This window comes from Bombyx mandarina, chromosome 17 (genome assembly GCF_030267445.1).
Source record: "Bombyx mandarina strain Sakado chromosome 17, ASM3026744v2".
Classification (NCBI taxonomy): domain Eukaryota; kingdom Metazoa; phylum Arthropoda; class Insecta; order Lepidoptera; family Bombycidae; genus Bombyx; species Bombyx mandarina.
Window position 1 is genome coordinate 11,794,362 of NC_143223.1, and position 22,632 is coordinate 11,816,993.

Below are 22,632 nucleotides of genomic sequence, written 5' to 3' on the forward strand. Positions count from 1 at the left end.
CGAGATTCGAGTTCTGAATATCTGTCACCGCATCGTCATTCAACTAGCACCATGACTCGAGTTGACACGCGAAGTTCGCGAACTGTTTCGATCAAATCCAGTCCGAAAACTGCGAACTTTGGACGATTTCTGTCTATTATCGCACTGACGATATTCGTGAGTGTCGTGTATTTTGTTATTAAGATATCTAGTGATTCATTAGGCGACCCGTCCGACCAGTTCGTTGTTAAAAGCATTCCCGATATTTATTCGAGATACGAGGGTATAGATCCTGAAGATAGAGATGTGTTCGAAGGTTTCCGTACGTCGTTCTTGCCCGCAGAAGAAGTTATCCTTTCGAAAGCGCAATCGAAAAATAAACGAGAAATTTATGATCTGAATTTGACGAATGATAATTTCTTTTGGGGTAGTTACGAAATTCAAACAGAAATTTCGAAAAGACTAAAACGAAGGAGCCAGGCTGATTCGCAAGAGTCCGAGTGAGTATTATGCAATTTAGGAATGTATTATAATTTACAAAACTTTATAGGTTTTGTTATTTTTCAATTTAAAGTTTTTTTTTTTTTTATGACTCGTGTCTCTTCTTTTACCAATGACTCTGCCAATGTCAGGTAGATAGAATATCAGTGATATAGATAGATTGTAGCAGATGAGATGAATGAGAACTGGAGAAAAATTTGTAAATATTTTTACAGTTTAATGTTATTGCGGGAAATAAAATAAGCTAATGCATTTACAACTTTAGGATTAGGAAATGTTAAGAGATAGTTCATATTAACTGGGAACGGGATGTTAGTGTTAGTTAGTAAACAATAATATAGTGGCGGGCATTCATCATTAAGAGCGCATTCCAGAAAGATATGATCTAAGGTACCGATAGATTTACCGCAACTACACATAGAAGGTTTAATTTTTAGCTTAAATAAAAATTTTGGTGAGCAAAAGTGACCCAATCGAAGCCTGATAAGTACACTAGTTATTTGCTTGTTGAATTTTAAATCACAACAATACATTTGAAAAATTTTGTTTACGTAATGGTTAACGTTCATCATTATTCAAAAATGTTAAAGCTAAGCTAATCATAATTATGTACTTTTAAATATCCGAAGAACGCGTCGGTTACCTTAAAAGACTGGACAAACTCTAGACAACGTTTGATGTATTTGTATCTGGAAAATATCTGGGTGTGCTTGTTTATTTAATTAACAGCCCTAGCGACAACATAGATTACTTACAAGACTTTTTTCATGTGGTACCTTATGAAAAAACCACTGTCTCTTTAATAATTAATTCAATATTACTTACTACTACACCTCTTGTGAGTCCGCACGGGTAGGTACCACCACCCCGCCTATTTCTGCCGTGAAGCAGCAATGCGTTTCGGTCTGAAGGACGGGGTAGCCGTTGAGACCGTAGAACTTATATCTCAAGGTGGGTGGCGCATTTACGTTGTAGATGTCTATGGGCTCCAGTAACCACTTAACACCAGGTGGGCTGTGAGCTCGTCTACCCATCTAGGCAATAAAAAAAAAGAAAAAAAAAATTAAGTTGTACAGTCCGTAATAAATACGACCGGTTATCCGAAGCAGTCAATTGTGTATGTTTCTTTATTTTAGACAATACTTTTATTGGACTAAATACTACATTATAGACAGAAAACAAAACAAATCGTAATTTATGCAATAGTCCCTCATGAAAGTTATGATTTTGTCCACCTTGTGTAAAATAGCTACCCATAGGAACCCATATACAACAATTTTGGGTCTTATTCACTACGAACGGTTCTGTATCTATCAATATTCACTCACGTAAATACTAGCATTAATGAATAATAAATCGTTCCTATTTGCGTACGATTGTGTACGAGTTGTTGGTAGCCTAGACTAAAATAAAATAAAATATAATATATAAATAAAATAAAGTTATAAATAGGTAAATATTTCTAGTGACAGTGTTGAGAACGAAACCGACGAGGAATATGACATCCAGGCAACCACTGATCAGTATGGTGACGAAGATGATGATGATGAGACAATTAAAAGGTAGACTATTAAAACTATTTACGGTAGGCAGCGGCTTGGCTCTGCTCCTGGCATTGCTGAAGTACATGGGTGACGGTAGCCACTTACCATCTAGTGGGCCGTATGCTCGTCTGCCTATAAGGGCAATAAAAAAAAACATTACTTTCCATCTCACATCACGATTTTTTTGTTTATCTTACACGATAGGATCTGATCTAACCAGCCATTCATTACGAGAGGCGCGTACACGATCCTAGATATCTCCTATAAGCTCAAACCCTTCAACCATAGAATCCGGTAGTAGTAAACATTGTTTGCTGTTTTTAAAAAACTCTCCTACTGATTTTCTAATTTGACTCACCAATTATGAAGTTAAAGTTATAAAAAGATTTGGAGATTCCCGATTTTCGCCTATTTGATATTTTCTGTTGTTTGATTTTGGTTTTCATCAAACGGTACAAGATCTTTGTTTACGGCCATTGTGGCTAATTAAGTTTAATTCTTATATTAAGAACGCAACGCATATTTTAAGCCTGTTGTGCGTTTGAAACTGGATCGTGTAGTTACTATCAACGTGTGTATTTTTTATATCCGTATGTAAATAGAAGTGAAGGAAGTGGTTGCCATACGGAAGAAATAGATTAGTGACATAGCATATACGGGCTTAGCGTGCGATAAAAAATGTAAAGGCTATTTAAAATCGGCTGTATTTTGATGATTAATATTATCGACTATTCAGCATAGTTCCTCAGCAGACTCATGTCGATCGTGGCCCACTAGATGATGTGGTTGAACAGGTTAGAGGTCAACCGGAACTCGAAGAGGAAGAAATGGGTGTTTCTGCACACGTTTATAAACCTGTCAAATCATATACTGGTAAGTTGAAAATAGATGACAATCATTGGATTAAGATTAAACAAACCCAATGTATTATTAAATTAACGCCACTATTTAAAGGGCCTGATTAAGGATGAAACTAAAATAACGAGATATGAAAGTTGTATCGAGCATTAAGTGTAGTTAAAAACAATTTGTTTTCAAAGAGCCCCAGAGACACGGTCGATATATTGAATATAATAACACATCCCAAAAGTGACACTGACAATTCTACAGTTCATTACAAGCAATATGATAATTAAAAAAATGCTAAAAACTAATTTGCCACCAATCGAGATTTGGAATACTAGTCTTAAAACAAAAATGCCTTACTAGTTTTATGTGTCCTATACTGCCTCCAATATTAATGAAGGTTCATATTTTAAAACATTGTTGCATAAATGTCGTCGGTACCTTGAGAATGAAGAGGAAAAGCGAGTAGAATATAGTAAGATCGAATAATTAGTTAAAACCTTAATTATTGTACAAAGGTCGAACATAGGAAGGACCGAATTTCCTATCTTTAAATCAAATTGTTTTAACGGTGGTTCGTGATTGCGTTGAGCGAATTATCCAATTGAATGTTGATGCCCCAAACGAGTCAAGGTTGGGACCTGTGGATCAACATGCCAGTGTTTATAATTTGTTTTCGTCACAGGTATTCATGCCTTTTGGAAAGGTCAAGGCGATAGGGAAACTATACGAAGTACACAATCAAATATAATGAGGCAGTACATGGACGCCGAGGCGGATCCATGTCACGACTTTTACCAGTATGCCTGTGGGAATTGGGCTGCTTTAAATCCAATACCAGCAGATAAAGCAGGGTAAAACGTTTATATGGATTAATAATCTATTATAGACAAAGACATAATTTCATTAAATTATTTTAGGTCAGATACATTTGAAATGCTTCGCGAGAATTTAGACACTGTCTTAAAAGAACTATTGGAATTTAAGCCGAATGAAGTCGTGCGTAGTGTTTATCCGGGTTCAAATTTAGACCCTCATTATAATTTTGTGGATTGTACTGATTTAATAAAGAATAGTGAAGAAGAAAAAACTTTTAATCATAGAACTCAAGTTTTTGGTACAGATACACAAACAAAAATGATTACTAATGGCACGATAAATGAGTATCGCTATATTGTAAATACACAAAATGAAAACACTGAAATCGTAAAACGTTTGAGAAGATACTTAAACTCAAAATCGAAAACAACATTGAAGCCATTATCGAAAGACATCATAAAAAATCACTCCAATAAAGTAAAGGTTAAACAAAAGAAACAGAATCATTCAGACAGAGAATTAAGAAAAAGAATATCGAACTTCAAGTTGGATGAGCCGAGACACCTGAGACTCCAAAGAAAGCTACAAACATTCAATCGATTATCAAAAAGACGAGATAAAAGGGCACTTATGCTCAAAAAAGTTGAGAGAACTGAGGAAATTATTAAAAATAATGATCCCGCAAATCACGATGCTGTTTTAAAGGCCAGATTTCTGTTTAAGTCTTGCATGAACTACGATATTTTAAAGAAACGTGGACACCAGCCACTCATAGATTTATTGGACTTACTTGGTGGTTGGCCTTTGCTGAATCCATCTTGGAATAGCTCTAATTTCGATTGGTTGGAACTGATGGCAAAATTGAGACTGTTTAATAATGATATTTTGATATCAGAATGGGTTGGTCCCGATATAAAAAATTCTGACGAATTTGTCATACAATTTGACCAAGCAAGCCTAGGTAAGGCAGAATATTAAGAAAGAGAAGTTAGTGTTAATAATTCGCCGATTCATCTGATGTTCCCTCTTTTAGGTCTACCAACGAGAGACTACTTTCTTCAAGACGCTAATAAAGCTTATTTGAAAGCATACGAAAAATATTTGACGACAGTTGCTTTATTGTTGGGCGGGGAAAGAAAGCACGTAAAGGAAAGTGTGGATCAACTTTTAAATTTTGAAATAAAGTGAGAAAACCATAAAATAATTATGATTCCACTTAAAATTGGCACTAAAAACTTATTAACTAAATTTAATACTTAATTAAAACTATTGTAAAAATAACCTTTTTGTTGTGTGGTTTGATCGAATTCTTTACTGTGTTCAATTTCGCCATTATTATAATTGATTCGGTACTTTATTTGGTAATAGTGAATTTTACAGTAGTTGAAAATTACACGGCTAATTTGTTTTATGGAATTTAACTAAATGCGGAGATGAGTATTAAGTAAATTTTACTATAACGATTTTAGATTAGCAAAGATAACATCCGGTCCAGAGGATAGGAAGAACGTGTCCGAGCTATATCGGCGTATGACTCTTAAGAAACTCGAGGAGTTAGTGCCTCAAGTGGAGTGGAGAAGGTACTTGTGTATCGTGATGAATAGAACTGTGCATTCTGGCGAGACCGTCGTGTTGTTCGCGCTTAGTTACGTTAGGGTCAGTATAAAATGAAAAGTTTTAATGACAAAAAAAAAAAACAATCCTTCTTTCCATATTTAAAGCTTACAATTTTTTTTAAAACTCTTCGAATATTTGTACTGTTTATTTATAGCAGAGAATTCTTCATTATTATTTATGTATCTAACGGGTTTCCTGTTAAAACTTGAAGCTCTATATTAAAATTGACGAGAAGTCCGGAACGAATTATTTCAATAATACTTTTCTTTTTCTTTTTTTTTATTGCTTAAATGGGTGGACGAGCTAACAGCCCACCTGGTGCTAAATGGTTACTGGAGCCCATAGACATTCACAACGCAAATGCGCCACCCACCCTGAGATAAAAGTTCTAAGGTCTCAAGTATAATTACAACGGCTGCCCCATCCTTCAAACCGAAACGCATTACTGCTTCACGGCCGAAATAGGCAGGGTGGTGGTACCCACCCGCGCGGACTCACAAGTGGTCCTACCACCACTAATATATGTATGTGAATCATATATGTAGTAAGTTTCCTTCGTGCGAATGATATTGCAGCATTTAGTTCAATTGATAGAGGAGACTGACCCGAGCACGCTATCAAATTACCTGCTCTGGAGATTCGTAAGGCACAGAATCAACAATCTAGACGACAGATTCCAGGCCGCTAAGCAACAGTAAGTTTGAATGTTTTTTTACGGCCGTCTGGTGTACTGGTAAGTGACATGATCACTATACAAAGGGGTCGCGGGTTCGAACCCCGCCAAAGATATTTGTATGATAAATATAAAATGTCTTTTCTAGGATTATGGATGTATATTGTATATATGTATGTAAATAATAAAAATCTTACATTCATTTCCGTTATCTGGTACCTGTAACAGAAGCTCTTTACAAACTTAGCACGGGACCAGCCAACGTGGCGTGATCGTTAGTAAATATATCTTTAAATATATCTTTATTTATTTATATATCTTTATATTTTATCTTTTTTTTAATTATTGCTTAAACGGATTGACGAGCTCACGGCCCACCTGGTATTAAGTTGTTACCGGAGCCCGTAGACGGAAACAACGTAAGCGCCTCGACCCATTTTGAGACATAAGCTCTCTAAGTCTCCGTTTTGACAGTACAACGGCTGCCCCGCCCTTCAAACCGGAACGCATTTCTACTTCACGGCAGAAATAGGCGGTGTGGTGGTACCTAACCGCGCGGCATCACAATTCGTCCTAAGTAATTACGCAAATTATAATTTTGCGGGTTTTATTTTTATTACACTATGATGTTCCTTCACAGTGGAAGTCAATCGTGGACATTTGGTAAGTACGTTTTTGATTAGAATAATTGGTATTTGTCTGCCAGATTCGAACACCGACTCAGGCCACGACGACTTCTTTTTATTTATTCCTACAGATAGAAAGAAGAGCTCACGAGTGATCATCGGAACTCGTAGATATCACAACGGCGATACCTCTGTCATACGTGGGTTTGAAGTTTCAGTTGCTTGAGTAACAGCTATGTCACATTTCGGATTGAAACACAAAGATATTTCGCGGCAGAAATAGAATGGCGATAATATTCCATTGGGCACACAATATAACCGCCTTGCTGATGCACTCGGAAAGCGATGTTTTTCGTTGTATCAAATGATTTCAATCCGGACTAAGCTACCGATAAAAGTCTAAAATTTGTTCTAGATTTTACTTCACGTTATTTGGTCGCGAAGAAGCGCCATCCCGATGGAAGAACTGCGTTTCTCAGGTGAACTCCAATATGGGAATGGCCCTTGGATCCATGTTCGTGAAAAAGTACTTCGACGAGATGAGCAAAAATGATACTCTGACGATGACAAGGGAAATACAGTTGTCGTTCAAAGAATTGTTGCATTTGACCGATTGGATAGACGAGAAGACAAAGAAATTGGCTGCTCATAAAGTGGACGCTATGTTGCTGAGGATCGGATACCCGGACTTTATATTAAACAAGAATGAACTAGACGATAGGTATAAGGAAGTGACCGTGCATCCTGACAAATATTTTGAGAATATTCTGAATATACTGCAGCATCTGACGAAGATGGAACAGTCGCGGTAGGTTTAAGGAATTCGTGAATTATGTTGTGTTTATGTTTTATGGGGAGTGAGCGAAGAAATGGTATATGATAGAAGAGTATGGAAAGAGAAAACATGTTGCGCCGACCCCATGTGACTGGGAGAAGGGCAGGATAATGATGATGATGATGTTGTGTTTTACTCTAATAACAATACAAAACTAGATGAGACGATGAGAAAACAAAAAAAAAATTGTTGTCTATAAACTCAATTTATGGACAAAAGATATGCAAAAGGACCAACAATGATTACGTGTTTTTTTTCAACCGGGTGATTTTGATCAGGATATTAGAGCGAAGTTGTAAAATTAGGATATTTTCATCGTTACTCGATGCGTGTGGAGACGTTTCAGAAGTCAACGAAAATGACATACGAAAATTTCGTTACACACATATAAAAAAGCATACCAAGCTAATAAAAGCTTGTTAAAATTACTGCCGTGCTTACTACGGTCTGGTTGTCCAAAGAACTGTCAGGTGGACAATTTGCTTCTGGATCTGGATCTGGATCTTGTGTGAATCAGTTGACTGACATTAATGTAGTTTACCAAACATCGACAACTTCTCTGGGTACTATTGTAACTCCTTAGTTTTAACCGATAGACATAGCCCAATGAGTTTCCCGCTGGATCTTTTCAGTGGGTCGCGATTCCAATCCGTTGGAAGATTCTGCGAATCTCTGCTGTTCTAGGGCTAATAACACTAGTAAGATTAGTAACGCTAGCCCTAGAATAGCAGAGATTCGCAAATTCTCTTAATTTGAGCCCGTGAACTCACCTAACCGTCCGGGCGTAACTGAAATAGCCTCTTAGGCTACCAACGAATAGATAGGAGAAACATGTTCCCATTTTATTAAAACCAAGCAATATTTAATTATTTACTAACAAATCTTTTGGACAGACAAAATTGTTACCTTAAATTTTGTTTACATGTCAGTATCGGGCAACCGGTAAACAAGACGCTGTGGAACACCGCACCGGCCGTTGTGAACGCGTACTACAGTCGCAACAAGAACCAGATTATGTTCCCGGCGGGAATACTCCAGCCCCCTTTCTACCATAGGCACTTCCCTAGGTCGCTAAATTACGGAGGGATCGGCGTTGTTATCGGTAATTATAATATTTGATTGGTAGGTACCCTTGAAATTTTCTATACGATTCTCGTTTTTATCGATCGATGTGTACAGCACGATTCTAGAAGTTTACACGTTGTTATTGTTCATTTATTTTTATTTATTTCAGATTTTGTATCCATATTACATTCATTAACGATAACATTTCATATAGAATATCAAAATGAAATAAAAACAATAACTACAATTTAAGAATAAAATAAAAATAATTATTATTAATAATATAATAATAATTTTATGTCTTAAATTGAAAATTTACATTTTATTACAGTTCCTCCAATATACTGTTTATTCTGAGATAAATTCCCGTTAAAATTTAATTATGTAGTTAATGTGACTTTATTTATTTTTTGCCTTTGTAGGCAGGCGACCATACGGCCTACTTGATGGTGAGTGGTTACCGTCGCTCATGGACGTAAGCAATGCCAGAGACATAGACAAGTCTGTACCCTATGAACTCTCTGCAAGCCTCGTTTGAAGAAGGACATGTCATAGCGCTCTGGAAACACCGTGGAGGGGAGTTCATTCCACAGCCGTATGGTAAGTGGCAGAAAAGATCTTTGGAAACGCACCGTCGATGAACACAGCGGCGCCAGATAGTACTGGTGGTAGAACGTCTTGTGAGTCCGCGCGGGTAGGTACCACCGCCTTGCCTATTTCTGCCGTGAAGCAGTAATGCATTTCGGTCTGAAGGGTAGGGTAGCCGTTGTAACTATACTGAGATCTTAGAACTTATATCTCAAGGTGGGTGGCGCATTTACGTTGTAGATGCCTATGGGCTCCAGTAACCACTTAACACCAGGTGGGCTGTGAGCTCGTCCATCCATCTAAGCAATAAAAAAAATAAAAAAATAGTAAACTAAGACAATACCATTCTAAGTAGACCCCATAAAAAATTAATAATAATGCATAAAATATTTGAACTACCCACAGTTTTTTCTACGGCACTTGTGTCCAATTTTATTCTTATAAATCACGCAAACATTACGCAGTGATCGGAATATATGAATTATGTTTTAGGTCACGAAATAACCCACGGCTTCGACGACAAAGGTCGACTGTTCGATTGCGACGGTAACCTGCACAGGTGGTGGTCGGATTCAGCCATCGAATCTTTTCACAGCCGAGCACAATGCCTCATTGATCAATATAGTCATTATGTTGTGCCCGAAGTCAATATGAAACTCGACGGAGTTAATACACAAGTAAACACTTTTATATATCTATAATAAGATATCTATACCCAGAAGATAATAAGTACCATGTTGAATACTAACAAGTAATTGAAGTTGCTGCTTTACAATATTGGCCATTTGAAACGTAAATACTCGCATAGATTAGTTAGATAGTATTAGGCACATAAATGAATACTCGTATGTGTGGCTGGCAATAAATTCTAAATTCAAATGAATTTTATTTAATAAAATGTCCAATTCTATTTCCATATTCAGTCATTTATTTATTGATTTGTGTGTTTATTTTCACCAATTTGGATACGTTAAAAACTATGGAATACGAATTCCGTCGCGGTTACAATGCCGCACAAACGGCTCACAACAATAATAGCCTGGGTGCTTAGTGCGAGTTTTTTGACGTTCTCGACAGCGTAAAAGTTATCTCATATTTATATGGAACTTCACGTTATTGGTTTGACGGCTTCCAACATGGAAAGATTGATTTGAAGATGAACGTTGTGGTCGCCTGAAAACTAAAGTCAACAACGATGAATCAAAACAGTTTATAGAAGCTAATGATACTCAATCTACCGTCAAGCTATCAGCATTTTTCAACGTTAACATCAACACAATTTTAGTCCATTTGCGTCAAATTGGCAAGGTAAAAAACCTTTAACAAGGGGTTCCGCACGAACCGTACAATCGCCAGCGCGATAAATGCATTACGCGCCTTGCCTTGCATAACAAATACAGAATTCATCATAACTTCTTACCGAATGACACCAGTATTCCTGAGGAAATTGATGGAGAAGCTAAAGGATAAAAAATAAATTGAATTCCAATAATAAATGTACCAAATTTCATAAGGGAACATAACATAACGGAAGAATAGTTCAGCAGCGCGTTCAAAACAAATATAAATAAATAAATGCTGTGCAACGGCCATCATCGACCCGGAGATAAAATTTTCTCCCGCTTTATATTTAACTAGCTTTTGCCCGCGAATTCGTCCGCGTGAAATAGTTACTTTGGCATTACGCTAAATTTTACCCGCCTCTTCATTTACGTAGAAAAGGAAAATATTTTTGGATAATAGAATGATAAGGAATTATTGAAGGTATCAAAATCACGCTTTTTAACCGACTTGCATTGGTCTTAGCGTGATGTTATATATCTAACACTGAAAGAATTTTTCAAATCGGACCAGTAGTTCCTGAGATTAGCGCGTTCAAACAAACAAACTCTTCAGCTTTATAATATTAGTATAGATTCAAGGAAAACGTAAACTAAGAACACGAAACAAATCTTTATCAAAGATCGACTCCGACATGATCCAAATCAGAGTTCATAGGACATTAATCAGGGCTTATTAAGCACTAGATCTGCGAGGCTATTAAAATGCTATACTTTCCAACAGGGTGAGAACATAGCGGATAATGGCGGTGTCAAACAAGCGTTCCGTGCCTATTTGCGTTGGGTGAAGCGACACGGCACAGATGGAGAAACTTTACCGGGCTTAAACCATACGCACACGCAGCTATTCTTCTTGAATTTCGCTCAGGTACGTATTTTTAGGCTTGTTCCATATGTAATAAATTGTGTACGATAATAATACCGCTACTGGTCTCATCAAATACAAAACAATAGAATGTTTGCATAGAATAACTTGTGTATTACTAATAGTACTAATAGTTTTTACTGGTGGTAGGACCTCTTGTGAGTCCGCGCGGGTAGGTACCACCACCTTGCCTATTTCTGCCGTAAAGTAGTTATGCGTTTTGGTTTGAAGGTTGGGGCAGCCGTTGTAACAATACTTGAGACCTTAGAACTTATATCTTAAAGAGGATGGCGCATTTGCGTCGTAGATGTCTATGGCCTCCAGTAACCACTTAACACCAGGTGGGCTGTGAGCTCGTCTACCCATCTAAGCAGTAAAAAATAAAAGCGAAATAAAACCATACCCAGCTTACCCAAGATTAAAGGTAGTAAGATAAAGTAATTAAAGGTAAAGCACCAATTTGTTAAAATTGCTCGCGAGTCAACTCTTACCACCATGGCTGGATGGTACAGGACAAAAATTGAACATGGTGTTGTTAACTACCTTCTCAAGAATGGTATCTTGGTACACTTGTTTTGATACCTTTTTCACAAAAGTATGGCTCAGTTACTCCTTCATAGCTAATAGCCCACCAAACCATCACTGAAGTCGGATAGTGCCCACGTTGCACTCTGTCGACTAATTGGGAAGCTTCCTCAGAGCTTTGAGCATAAATACGGTCATTGTGTCTGTTAAAATGTTTCAAATGTTCAATTGTAAAAAAATTCTCATCCGTAAACAAAAGTTTTCTATGGCCTCCCTTTGCGTACCGCTTCAGTAGTTGTTTCGATTTTACCACCTTATTCTCTTTTAAATTATCAGTTAATAAATGACCAGTACGTACGTCTCTTATAGGCTGCAAGTCCTAAGTCACCTTTTAAAATACGCGACATGGTTCTAGGTGCTATCTTCATCTCCCGAGATAAAATCTTTTGCTTTCGGACAGGATTTCTTCGAATTCTTTCCCTTACTGCTTTGACCACCTTTTTCGTACGAACACTACGTGGACGGCCAGATCTTTTTCTGTCACAAACAGAGGAGGTCTCATTACACCTATTAATAGCCCGGTACACAAACATTTTACTAATACCAAGCGTATGGAGAGTATTAAAAATTGCATTTGGCTCCATACCTACTTTGTGTAATGCAATCACAGCGATTCGGTTCTCTTTATCACCCCACTCCATTTTAATATCGCAAAATATTGTACAATGTATTGGCGCCAAAATGAGAAAACTCAATGAGCAATCATATAAAAATGACAGATTCCAAATTCAAATGTAATATTTTGTTTATTTTTAATTGTAACAGTATTTATGGTCAGACTAAGTATATACCATCCGGCTCTGGAATGAACTTCGTTTCGTGGTGTTTCATAGCCCCATGGTATGTCTTTTCTCAAACGAAGTTAATGGAGAATACTCTGTGGTAGGCAGAGCAAGGCTGTACCCTGGCACTGCTGGCGTCTTTAAGTGACCATTGACCATTAGGTGGACTACATGCTCGTTCATCTGTGTGTAATGGGAATTAAAAAAATACTCGAGCGTACAGTTCACAAAAAAATCAACACATAAATTGAGATTTATTTCATTATCTCTAAAGGATCAAGTAAAGTACTATTAGCGCCTGATAGATATCCTGAACGGTACAAAAACTAAGCAATAATTTGCTTGTTAACTGACTCAGGAGTCTCAGTAACCCAAGCGTAAACTTTTTTAAATTATGATTTGTAGGTTCGCCCTAAGCGGTCTCTTACCATCTTGAACCTTAATGGAGGGTCAAGGTAAAAATTATATGAGAGACAAGTTATAAAATTTATTCAGCTGTACGCAGGAAATAACTACTCCAAAACCCATTAAAATCCCAAGATATCATAATAAATTTAGCAGAGTATGGTATGCCAAGTTGAAAAAATTCTTTGGTGAGAATAATTAAAAACAACCACTTGCTGCGGTGGCAACACCCTAATGGTCGCTTTTTGAACATACGCTTTTTCACACATAGAGAGTGTGCTCGTTACCATTACCCTCCAAACATACCTTGCAGCCGTACAATAGAACTGTCCGATCCGGTAGTAGATTCATTCGCGAAGCAGCTGCTCTCGAGTTGTTAGGTATCCTTCAAAGGCGCTCGGCAGATGTGAGCTAGTCCCACCCTCCTGGCTAAGGTCCTTGTGAAACTGGAAAAACCTGAGGGTCACCATTCTATCATAATCTATATATTATATTAATACGTGAAGCAAAAACTGTATCTCGTTTTACGAAAATTGCGCGGACGGAGGAGTATGAAATTTCCCACACTTATAGAGAATATAGAGAAGGGGTGCAGAATGCTAATATTTTTTTAAAATTATGCCTTAATAATACATTAAATCAATAAAAAAACATTACAAACACTACCATTTTTTTTTATTGCTTAGATAGGTGGACGAGCTCACAGCCCACCTGGTGTTAAGTGGTTACTGGAGCCCATAGACATCCACAACATAAATGCGCCACCCACCTTGAGATATAAGTTCTAAGGTCTCAGTATAGTTACAACGGTTGTCCCACCCTTCAAACCGAAACGCATTACTGCTTCACGGCAGAAATAGACGGGGTGGTGGTACCTACCCGTGCGGACTCACAAGAGGCCCCCCCACCAGTGATTACGCAAATTATAATTTTGCGGGTTTGATTTTTATTACACGATGTTGTTCCTTCACCGTGGAAGTCGATCGTGAACATTTGTTGAGTACGTATTTCATTAGAAAAATTGGTACCCGCCTGCGGGATTCGAACACCGGTGCATCGCTATATACGAATGCACCGGACGTCTTATCCTTTAGGCCACGACGACTTCATATTATAATACTTCATGTATTTGAGACACACACACCTATATAAACTCTTTGTTATTTGTCAAACCTTTATTATTGTTTAAAGTCCGTGGTCAAATTGAGAATAGGTTAATATTGTTTGTTTTTAATATTATTTGTCTATAGTGTTTTGGCGAAATCTGTGATTATAGAAGTATAATAGTCTTCGACAATAGAACCATCATAATGTTCAAACTTATAATTTCAATTAATTATAGTCGAATTTCGACTACTGCAGGACCACTAGTAAAAAAAAACACAATAGTTATCTACTCAATTGTGTACTCTGTGTATGCGACATTTTTTACCAAAACAAAGTTTAATTAGTGACATTTTTTTACTGATTACAATTACTCGTTCCCACAATGGTATTTACATTATTTCTTGTAAGTGAACATTATGAAAACAGATAACGATGTGAGATTTTTCGGTTTGTGTTTAATTAAAATAGTTGCGTTAACAATAATGGTTTTTCGTTTCGATGAACATTCATTGTCACTCTAAAGGGAACTTCCGTTCTGTACTCTCTTGTATTATATTCTTATCATCCTATTCGCCAGAAGTTACTTTTGCTTATGGTGTAGACTGTACGCAGCGTGTTAGAGTAAATCGCTCTCGCCACGTTCAGCTGTAGTTTTTTCCTACCTAAGCTGATTGTCTAGAGAGACCATATCAGCGTCGCCGGGCTAGTAGGTGAGCTCACGAGGCCCAAACCTGACGGTGTTGCTAACACGAACCCTAGCAAGAGCCGTGCTTCGCAGAATTTACCACCGGCGCCTACTGTGTGCTTAGTGCGAGTTTTGTAACATTCTCACTAGCGAGCCAGTTTGCTCAAATTTGTATGCAATTGGAACAGCGCCCCTAGCGGCAAACGTACTCGGTGTTATTTTGTGAGTGCGAGTTCATATTAACGTTGTGATCTCGTAACCGAGTAATTTTACCGAAATGAGTACTACGAATGACATTTTTGCGAGTGCGTGTTACAAATTAGTGGATTTTAACGTTTCGATCGAGTATTTCTTTAGTAGTTTTATTTTTCCAACTAGAGAGGCAAAAATATCATGCCATAGAGCCTAATCTTTTTTTAAGAAAAATGATAATATGGAGTGAAATGGATTTGATTAATTTTAAGCATTAATCAATTGGCATGGAATGAAATGAAATGAGATCAGATAATATGGGATAAAATATAATCTCTGCAAAATGCTGATTATATACTGAGATTTTTTTCAGTGGACCTTTTCGAAGACTTCGAGAAGCTACGTCCAGCGGTTTTGTTTAATTTTTTAAAATTTTCGCACTTTCACAGATACTAAGCAGTTAATAAACCCACGTTACTTTGTTATTGCACAGATGGGTGGACGAGCTCCCGGCCCACCTAATCTTAAGTGGTTACCGGAGCCCATAGACATCTACAACGCAAATGCCGCCTCCCACCTTGAGATATTAGTTCTAAGGTCTAAGTATAGTTACAACGGTTGTCCCACCCTTCAAACCGAAACGCATTACTGCTTCACAGCAAAAATAGGCAGGGTGGTGATACCTACCCGTGCGGACTCACAAGACGTCTACCACCAGTAATGACAAAAATTAATTTTGCGGGTTTGATTTTTATTACATGATGCTATTCCTTTACAGTGAAAGTCAATCGTAAACATTTGATAAGTACGTATTTCATTAGAAAAATTGAAACCCGCCGGCGGGATTAGAACACCGGTGCATTGCAAGATACGAATACACCGGACGCCTTAACCTTTAGGCCAGGACGGTCTCAAAATTACACTTATACACGAAGAAATATTAAATACGCATTAACTAAGAAACATTAAATAGACAAAATAAAACAATTCACACAATTTAGCTCCTCGCGGTCCCTCCAAAATGTCTTTTCACCTTTTTTTCCTAGTTGTTCAATTGTAAATGAATAAATCAAAATCAAATCGAGTTTACGTTCTATACGGTGAAAAATGAAGAATTGTGAGTGTGAGTTGAGATATGCTACTCGCTTCGCAGGGCGTTTATTCACCGAGAGCAGCAATAATATTATTTCTCGTATATTGGTAGCACGTGATGTTTTGGCATTAGACCGTCTAAATGAAATACAACGCATTTTAACAGCATTTTAATGGGAACCAACTACTTTCAAAATTATTCGGGTAATGTCACGTGTTCAATACTATTTTGTACCTTTAGAATTAAAGTGGCTCAACCCAAAATTCTTAGTTTCTGGTAAACTTCAATATTGTAATACAATAATTGTATTTTTTTAGTTTTTCGGTTTAAACACTTTAAGGCATGCCATTTTATTTGAAAAAGACAGAAAGAGTACTTTGTCCTTTTCTAGACTAAAAGAGACTGTTTAATTTTATAAGCTGATAGAATAATATAGAAAAGAATAATAGGATACCCTCTAATCGTCACATTGGAAAAAGGTATGGCTTTATCATTTTATCATTTAAATTATTTTTTATTGCACTTATAAAACTAATTTAATTTACAATATGTAACTACATATATCTATAACTAATCCGTACTTGTCAAATTCCTCATAAATTGTCAATATTCTTAATAAAATTCCTATTAATAATATACAAGTGCAAATGTTGAGCTGCTTGCCGAAATGATATAATAGTGTTTTGTTTTTTTGTTGTTTCCTTGTAGGCTGCCTGTAATAATCTAAATCTGTGTGAAAGGCAATAAATGATTTTATTATTATCTACTAATGGTAGTCCAGTGGTCGAAATTTGACCATAATTTATTTAAATTTTAAGTTTGAACATTATTATAGTTCTATTGTCACCTTTCTATTATCATCATTTCTATAATAATCATTGCTCTATGTCGCCAAGGCTACATTATAGAAAAATAATATTAAAGACAAAAAATATTAATCTATTCTCAATTTGACCACAGATTGATAAATCAATAAACAAAAAAAGTATAAATGCATGTGTGTGTCAAATACATGGTAATGTGTGTAAGGTTTTTTTATTCATTTAGTTTATTTTTTTATTGTTTATGCACAATTAAAAAAAAAATTAGCAATCTGCACTACTTCTCTATATTCTCTATGAGTGTGGGAAATTTCGTACTTCTCCGTCCGCGCAATTTTCGTAAAAAGGAGTCCAACATTTTTGCTGCACGTATTACCTACTTAAAATGTAGGTTCTTAATAATAATACATAAGTGTTTTGAAATATAAAACTAATCTTAATTTTTTTAGTTATACCACTTCCATTCTAAGGGTGCAATTTCGTAAACAAACTTTGCCGTAATGGCGTAACCTTTAAAATACACGAAAACTGCCCAGCATAAACATATTTTTTTAGTAACTTTAATAAAAGTATTAGAATTAGAAGTTTATTATAGAATTTATTTAATTGTAATTACATATTTAGACATACTTAACATAATTCATCTTGGAATAGGTAATTATTTCAGCTTTTTTTAATTAAAGAAATTATGTTTTACATAGGTTTAATCTTTTACCCGTTGAACGTTTATAAAATGATTGTATTTACGGTAATAGTGTTGATGATCTTCATTAGGTGGCCCAAATATACTAAAATTATTACGAGCATCCATCCTTATTTATAAATGTGTAAAGAAGCAAAATTATTATTACATTGTTCAAATTTCTATATAATTTATAAATATAAATCTGTACGTATGTACCTGTAAATATGTATATTGCGCGCGTGTGTGTGTGTGTGCGCGTGTGTATGTGCGTGTGTGTATATATTTCTATAATAGATAGATACACAGTGTGCAATTCATTTCGAAATTATTCTTGCCCATCTAATGGTTGCCTGGAAGAGATCACTCTTAGCGATAAGACCAAGAAAAAATGTTTCACAATATTTATTCATTTTGTGTACAATAAAGAGTACTCTTTCACTGGTGGTAGGACCTCTTGGGAGTCCACACGGGTAGGTACCACCACCCCGCCTATTTCCGCCGTGAAGCAATAATGCTTTTCGGTTCGAAGGGTGGGGTAGCCGTTGTAACTATACTGAGACCTTAGAACTTATATGTCGAGGTGGGTGGCGCATTTACGTTGTAGATGTCTATGGGCTCCAGTAACCACTTAACATCAGGTGGGCTGTGAGCTCGTCCATCCATCTAAGCAATAAAAAAAAAAACAACTCTATCTCGCTCTCTCTCTCTCATCAAACAACTCTTTAAAAAAAAGCAATGATTTAATAAGAATTAAATGAAAAAGCAAAGAATTAATATGTATTTACAACTAGCTAGACGTCTATAAAATTTTCTAACCGAAAAAATATATGTGTATAAACCATTAGAATAGATAAAACCTTAAAAAACAACATTATTATTAAAAACGAAAGAAAAAATCTTGATATTGTATTGGTTTCACGGCAAAATTTTTAGTGACTACTTAACTTGCTTCAAAGTGAAGAAATACTCTCAAAATCCATTAATTTGTAACTCGCACTCGCACAATGACATACAATAATCGAGAGGCTCACTTCGGTAAAGCTATTCGATACATGAGACAGCAACATAAACAAACCTTCTCTCTCCCACAAAATGAGATTCATAAGCTTACCACTAGGTGGCACTGATACAAACTCACACAAATTAAACATAACATTAACATCGACTGAGTAATTAAAAAAACTCGCACTAAGCACAGGTACATTACCCATTACCCGACTAATTATAAATATCGTTAGAAAGCTTGGCATTTCAATTAAACGCCTTAAAAAAAAACTTGCGTGCTACCAATATAAAAGAAAAAATTATTGCTTCTAAAGATGAATAAACGTCCTGCAAATCGAGTAACTCGCACTCAGAGCTCCGCACGTTTCACCGTGAAGAGCGTACACTCGATGCGAGTCATTCGATTCGATTTTTGAAACTCGCACTAAGCCTACTGATCTACCAAGCGCGACCTACAGAGAAGATCGGGCGTGAAACTCGGTGGGCTGTATCTATGGGTTAATTTACTGGCCGAGCCCGAGTTCGGTGAGAACGGTGACCGGTGCTTGAGGTACCTAAAAGCACCGTTAATGGATCGGGAGGATCCGTAATGTCATGTTTAGAGTGACGACTGTTTACCATTCGGTCCACAGGATCGGGTATCTGTCGCAAGATGCAGCACCTTCAACGTTTTGCTCAAAAAAGAAAGTTTGTCAATAATACTTACATTACTGAACACTAACCTTACTGTTATTTGGATTGAAAAAAGATTAAATGGGAAAAGGTTTTATTAAAGTGTTCTCAATCATATTCATGATTCTGAAAATTTTTAAAATACTGATATTTGTTTATTAATAATGTACATTACATACATAAAAAAATTATAAAGAAACTGGACGACAACATACGGATTGTATGTTCTCTAACGGACGTGACGTCAGCTGCCATGCCCTACCGCCAGCCATGCCGCCAAGCCATGTTAACGCGCCCCCTTCCGCCACTGCCACTAGCCAAAGCCAACGAAGGGGGGATAGTGTTAATAAAACAAGCCATGCCAGTCATTTCTATCTGCTTTCTGCTTTCTTGCACAAATAAAAGAACTTGTCCTTACGCTGCTGGTTTTTTGTCATATCATTTGCAACAGTTCAGTACAAATATTTTTCAGGTTTGGTGCGGAGCTATGCGACCTGAAGCGATACGTAGCAAGCTGAAGACGGCCGTCCACTCGCCGGGGCGCTTTCGTGTCATCGGAACTTTATCAAATTCCCATGACTTCGCTAGGGAGTTCAATTGTCCGCCTGGTTCGCTCATGAACCCAAAACAGAAGTGCACTGTTTGGTGACGTTAATAAAGTGCATTATCGTTTAATATATGTGTTTTGTTTTGGCTAATATGACGTTCACTCGAGTTTTTTTTATTAAACATAACTTTTATTTATTTATTGCATACATGGGTGGACGAGCTCACAGCCTTCCTGGTGTTAAGTGGTTATTGGAGCCCATAGACATCTACGACGTAAATGCGCCACCCACTTTGAGATATAAGTTCTAAGGTCTCAGTATAGTTACGACGGCTGGTCCACCCTTCAAACCGAAACGCATTACTGCTTCACGGCAGAAATAGGCAGGGTGGTGGTACCTACCCGTGCGGACTTACAAGAGGTCCTACTACTACCTACCAGTAATTACGCAAATTATAATTTTGAGGGTTTGATTTTTATTATACGATGTTATTCCTTCACCGTGGAAGTCAATCATGAACATTTGTTGAGTACGTATTTCATTACAAAAATTGGTACCCGCCTGGGATTCGAACACATTTTTATCTTTAAGGCCACGACGACTTCAAAATCCCATCCAACCCATAGCATTTTGTAAACAACAATGTTCTCTAATCATAACTCTCTTAATAATCAATACTCTTAAAATAAGTATGAATTCCAAATTCGCAACCGTCAGATACGGTACATGCATCGAGAGAACTGGAGAATGTACAAAAGAAATTTGCTTTTGTACTTCCCGGTAATAAAGAGTATGGAGAATAAGTAAGCTTAACTCATTCCACTAGAAAAATGCCGCGAAAAACAATTATTTTTATTTTCAATTCAGAGCACTTCCACATTCAATTCTGTGATCAATAAAGTCTTCTGGAATGCATGACCACTCCGCAAACGCTGATACTGATCCTTATGAGCTAACTAAATAATGGATATTTTCAAAACCTCAGTACGTTAATCGCACGCATCGACATTATCGTCCAGTATAATTTTCTTTTTTTTATTGCCTAGATGTTTGGACGAGCTCACAGTCCACCTGGTGTTAAGTGGTTACTGGAACCCATAGACATCTACAACATAAATGCGCCACCCACCGTTAGATATAAGTTCTAAGGTCTCAAGTATAGTTACAAGGGCTGCCCCACCTTTCAAACCGAAATGCATTACTGCTTCACGGCAGAAATAGGCAGGGTGGTGGTACCTACTCGTGAGGGCTCACAAGAGGACTCATAGAGGTCCTACCATCAGTAATTACGCAAATTATAATTTTGCGGGTTTGATTTTTTATTACACGATGTTATTCCTTCACCGTGGAAGTCAATCGTGAACATTTGTTGAGTACGTATTTCATTAGAAAAATTGGTACCCGCCTGAGATTCGAACATCGGTGCATCGCTCAATACGAATGCACCAGACGTCTTATCCTTTAGGCTACGACGACCTATTTAAATTTCACTAAACATCGCCTATTTACTTTATATATAATGTTAACAAATAATAGCATGGAGGAAAATTATTTTAATCGCGAAAAGATTTTGATTGTACTTCTATAATATTTTCGTCGCTTTTCGCCTATTCTAGACATAATTAAAACTATTAAACTTTTGCGATTTAATCCCATATCGTCCGTGACCACGAAAACCAGTGTATTCGTAAGGTCAGTAATAACAAAGACATTAAAAGATAAACTATAACAGTAGTTTTAATTAAGAATTACCGTAGATAATTTTTTTAATCATTTATTTACTGTGCAAGATACAAAAGTAATTCACGAAACAGTTTGACGTAATAACACGGCAAATTAACCTTGACATTAAGTGATTTGAAGAATTAAAATACTGTACATACTCACATACCTACACACAGAAGCCAACTCCACGCTCACATAACGCCTCCGACTAAGCACACATACTTACATTGCTTGTGGAAATTTTGTAACAATATTATAGGAGCCGATAAGAATTCCAAGGGATACCAGATTACAAAATTATTCTACAAAAACAACGTAAATTTGTCGAAATGTGTCAACTTCATTACATTTCATAATATCATTTTTCATTTAATAATTTTTTTATTTAAATTAAGATTTGACCTAAAGGTCTTAGTTACCAGGTCATAAAATCCCTTTATAAAAATTATAATTTTCTTGGACAGTGAAAACGCATTGTTTACGAAACCTAACACTAATATCGAGAATTTAGAGCGAAAATCGTGGTAAGATCTCATTAAATAATTTTTTTTTTAAAGGGATTTTATTCCCTGGGAACTAAGACATTCAAGTCATGTCTTATTTTTATTTATATTTTTATTTTTATAAAAAATGACAATACGGGATGAAATGAAATGAAATGAAAATGATTAATTTGAGACATTAATCAAATGGGATGAAATTAAATGAAATGAGATAAAATAATATGGGATGAAATAAAGTGGTGGTCATTTACTGAAAAATTTTCAGTGGACTTTTTGGAGGATCCCGAAAAGCTACGTCCAGCGGCTTTGTTTTATTTTCCCATACTTGTGCACTTTCACAGATATTAAACAGTTAATAAACCACCGTTATTACATATTTAAAGCCGAAGAAACACTAAACAAAATAAAACAAATCACACAACTTCATTTCTCACGTTCCCGCCAAAAAGTCCATTAAATAATAGCGTTTATGAAGCAGATTATCGCGAAAGCTTAAACCAAATGTACCTAGTCTCTATTTCAATAT

General features: G+C 36.5%; 2 protein-coding genes across 3 annotated transcripts in view; one reads left to right on the forward strand and one right to left on the reverse strand.

The window, feature by feature from the left end:
- Window positions 1-22,632, reverse strand: part of LOC114240653 (soluble calcium-activated nucleotidase 1) — a 441,880-nt gene that overhangs the window by 312,756 nt on the left and 106,492 nt on the right. The window lies entirely within an intron of this gene.
- On the forward strand, window positions 37-20,005 carry Nep4 (M13 family metallopeptidase neprilysin 4). Of its 2 annotated transcripts, none has more exons than XM_028171351.2 (13): window positions 37-479; window positions 1,947-2,042; window positions 2,761-2,897; window positions 3,556-3,724; window positions 3,791-4,650; window positions 4,723-4,873; window positions 5,159-5,345; window positions 5,882-6,000; window positions 7,021-7,413; window positions 8,370-8,542; window positions 9,586-9,770; window positions 11,158-11,301; window positions 19,803-20,005. In XM_028171351.2, the coding sequence occupies exons 1-13, from the start codon at window positions 52-54 to the stop codon at window positions 19,977-19,979; spliced, it is 3,219 nt and encodes a 1,072-aa protein (XP_028027152.2). In that variant the 5' UTR covers window positions 37-51; the 3' UTR covers window positions 19,980-20,005. The 2 variants fall into 2 exon arrangements, with proteins under 2 accessions (XP_028027152.2, XP_089590259.1); XM_089734133.1 differs by having other exon boundaries at window positions 1,953-2,042.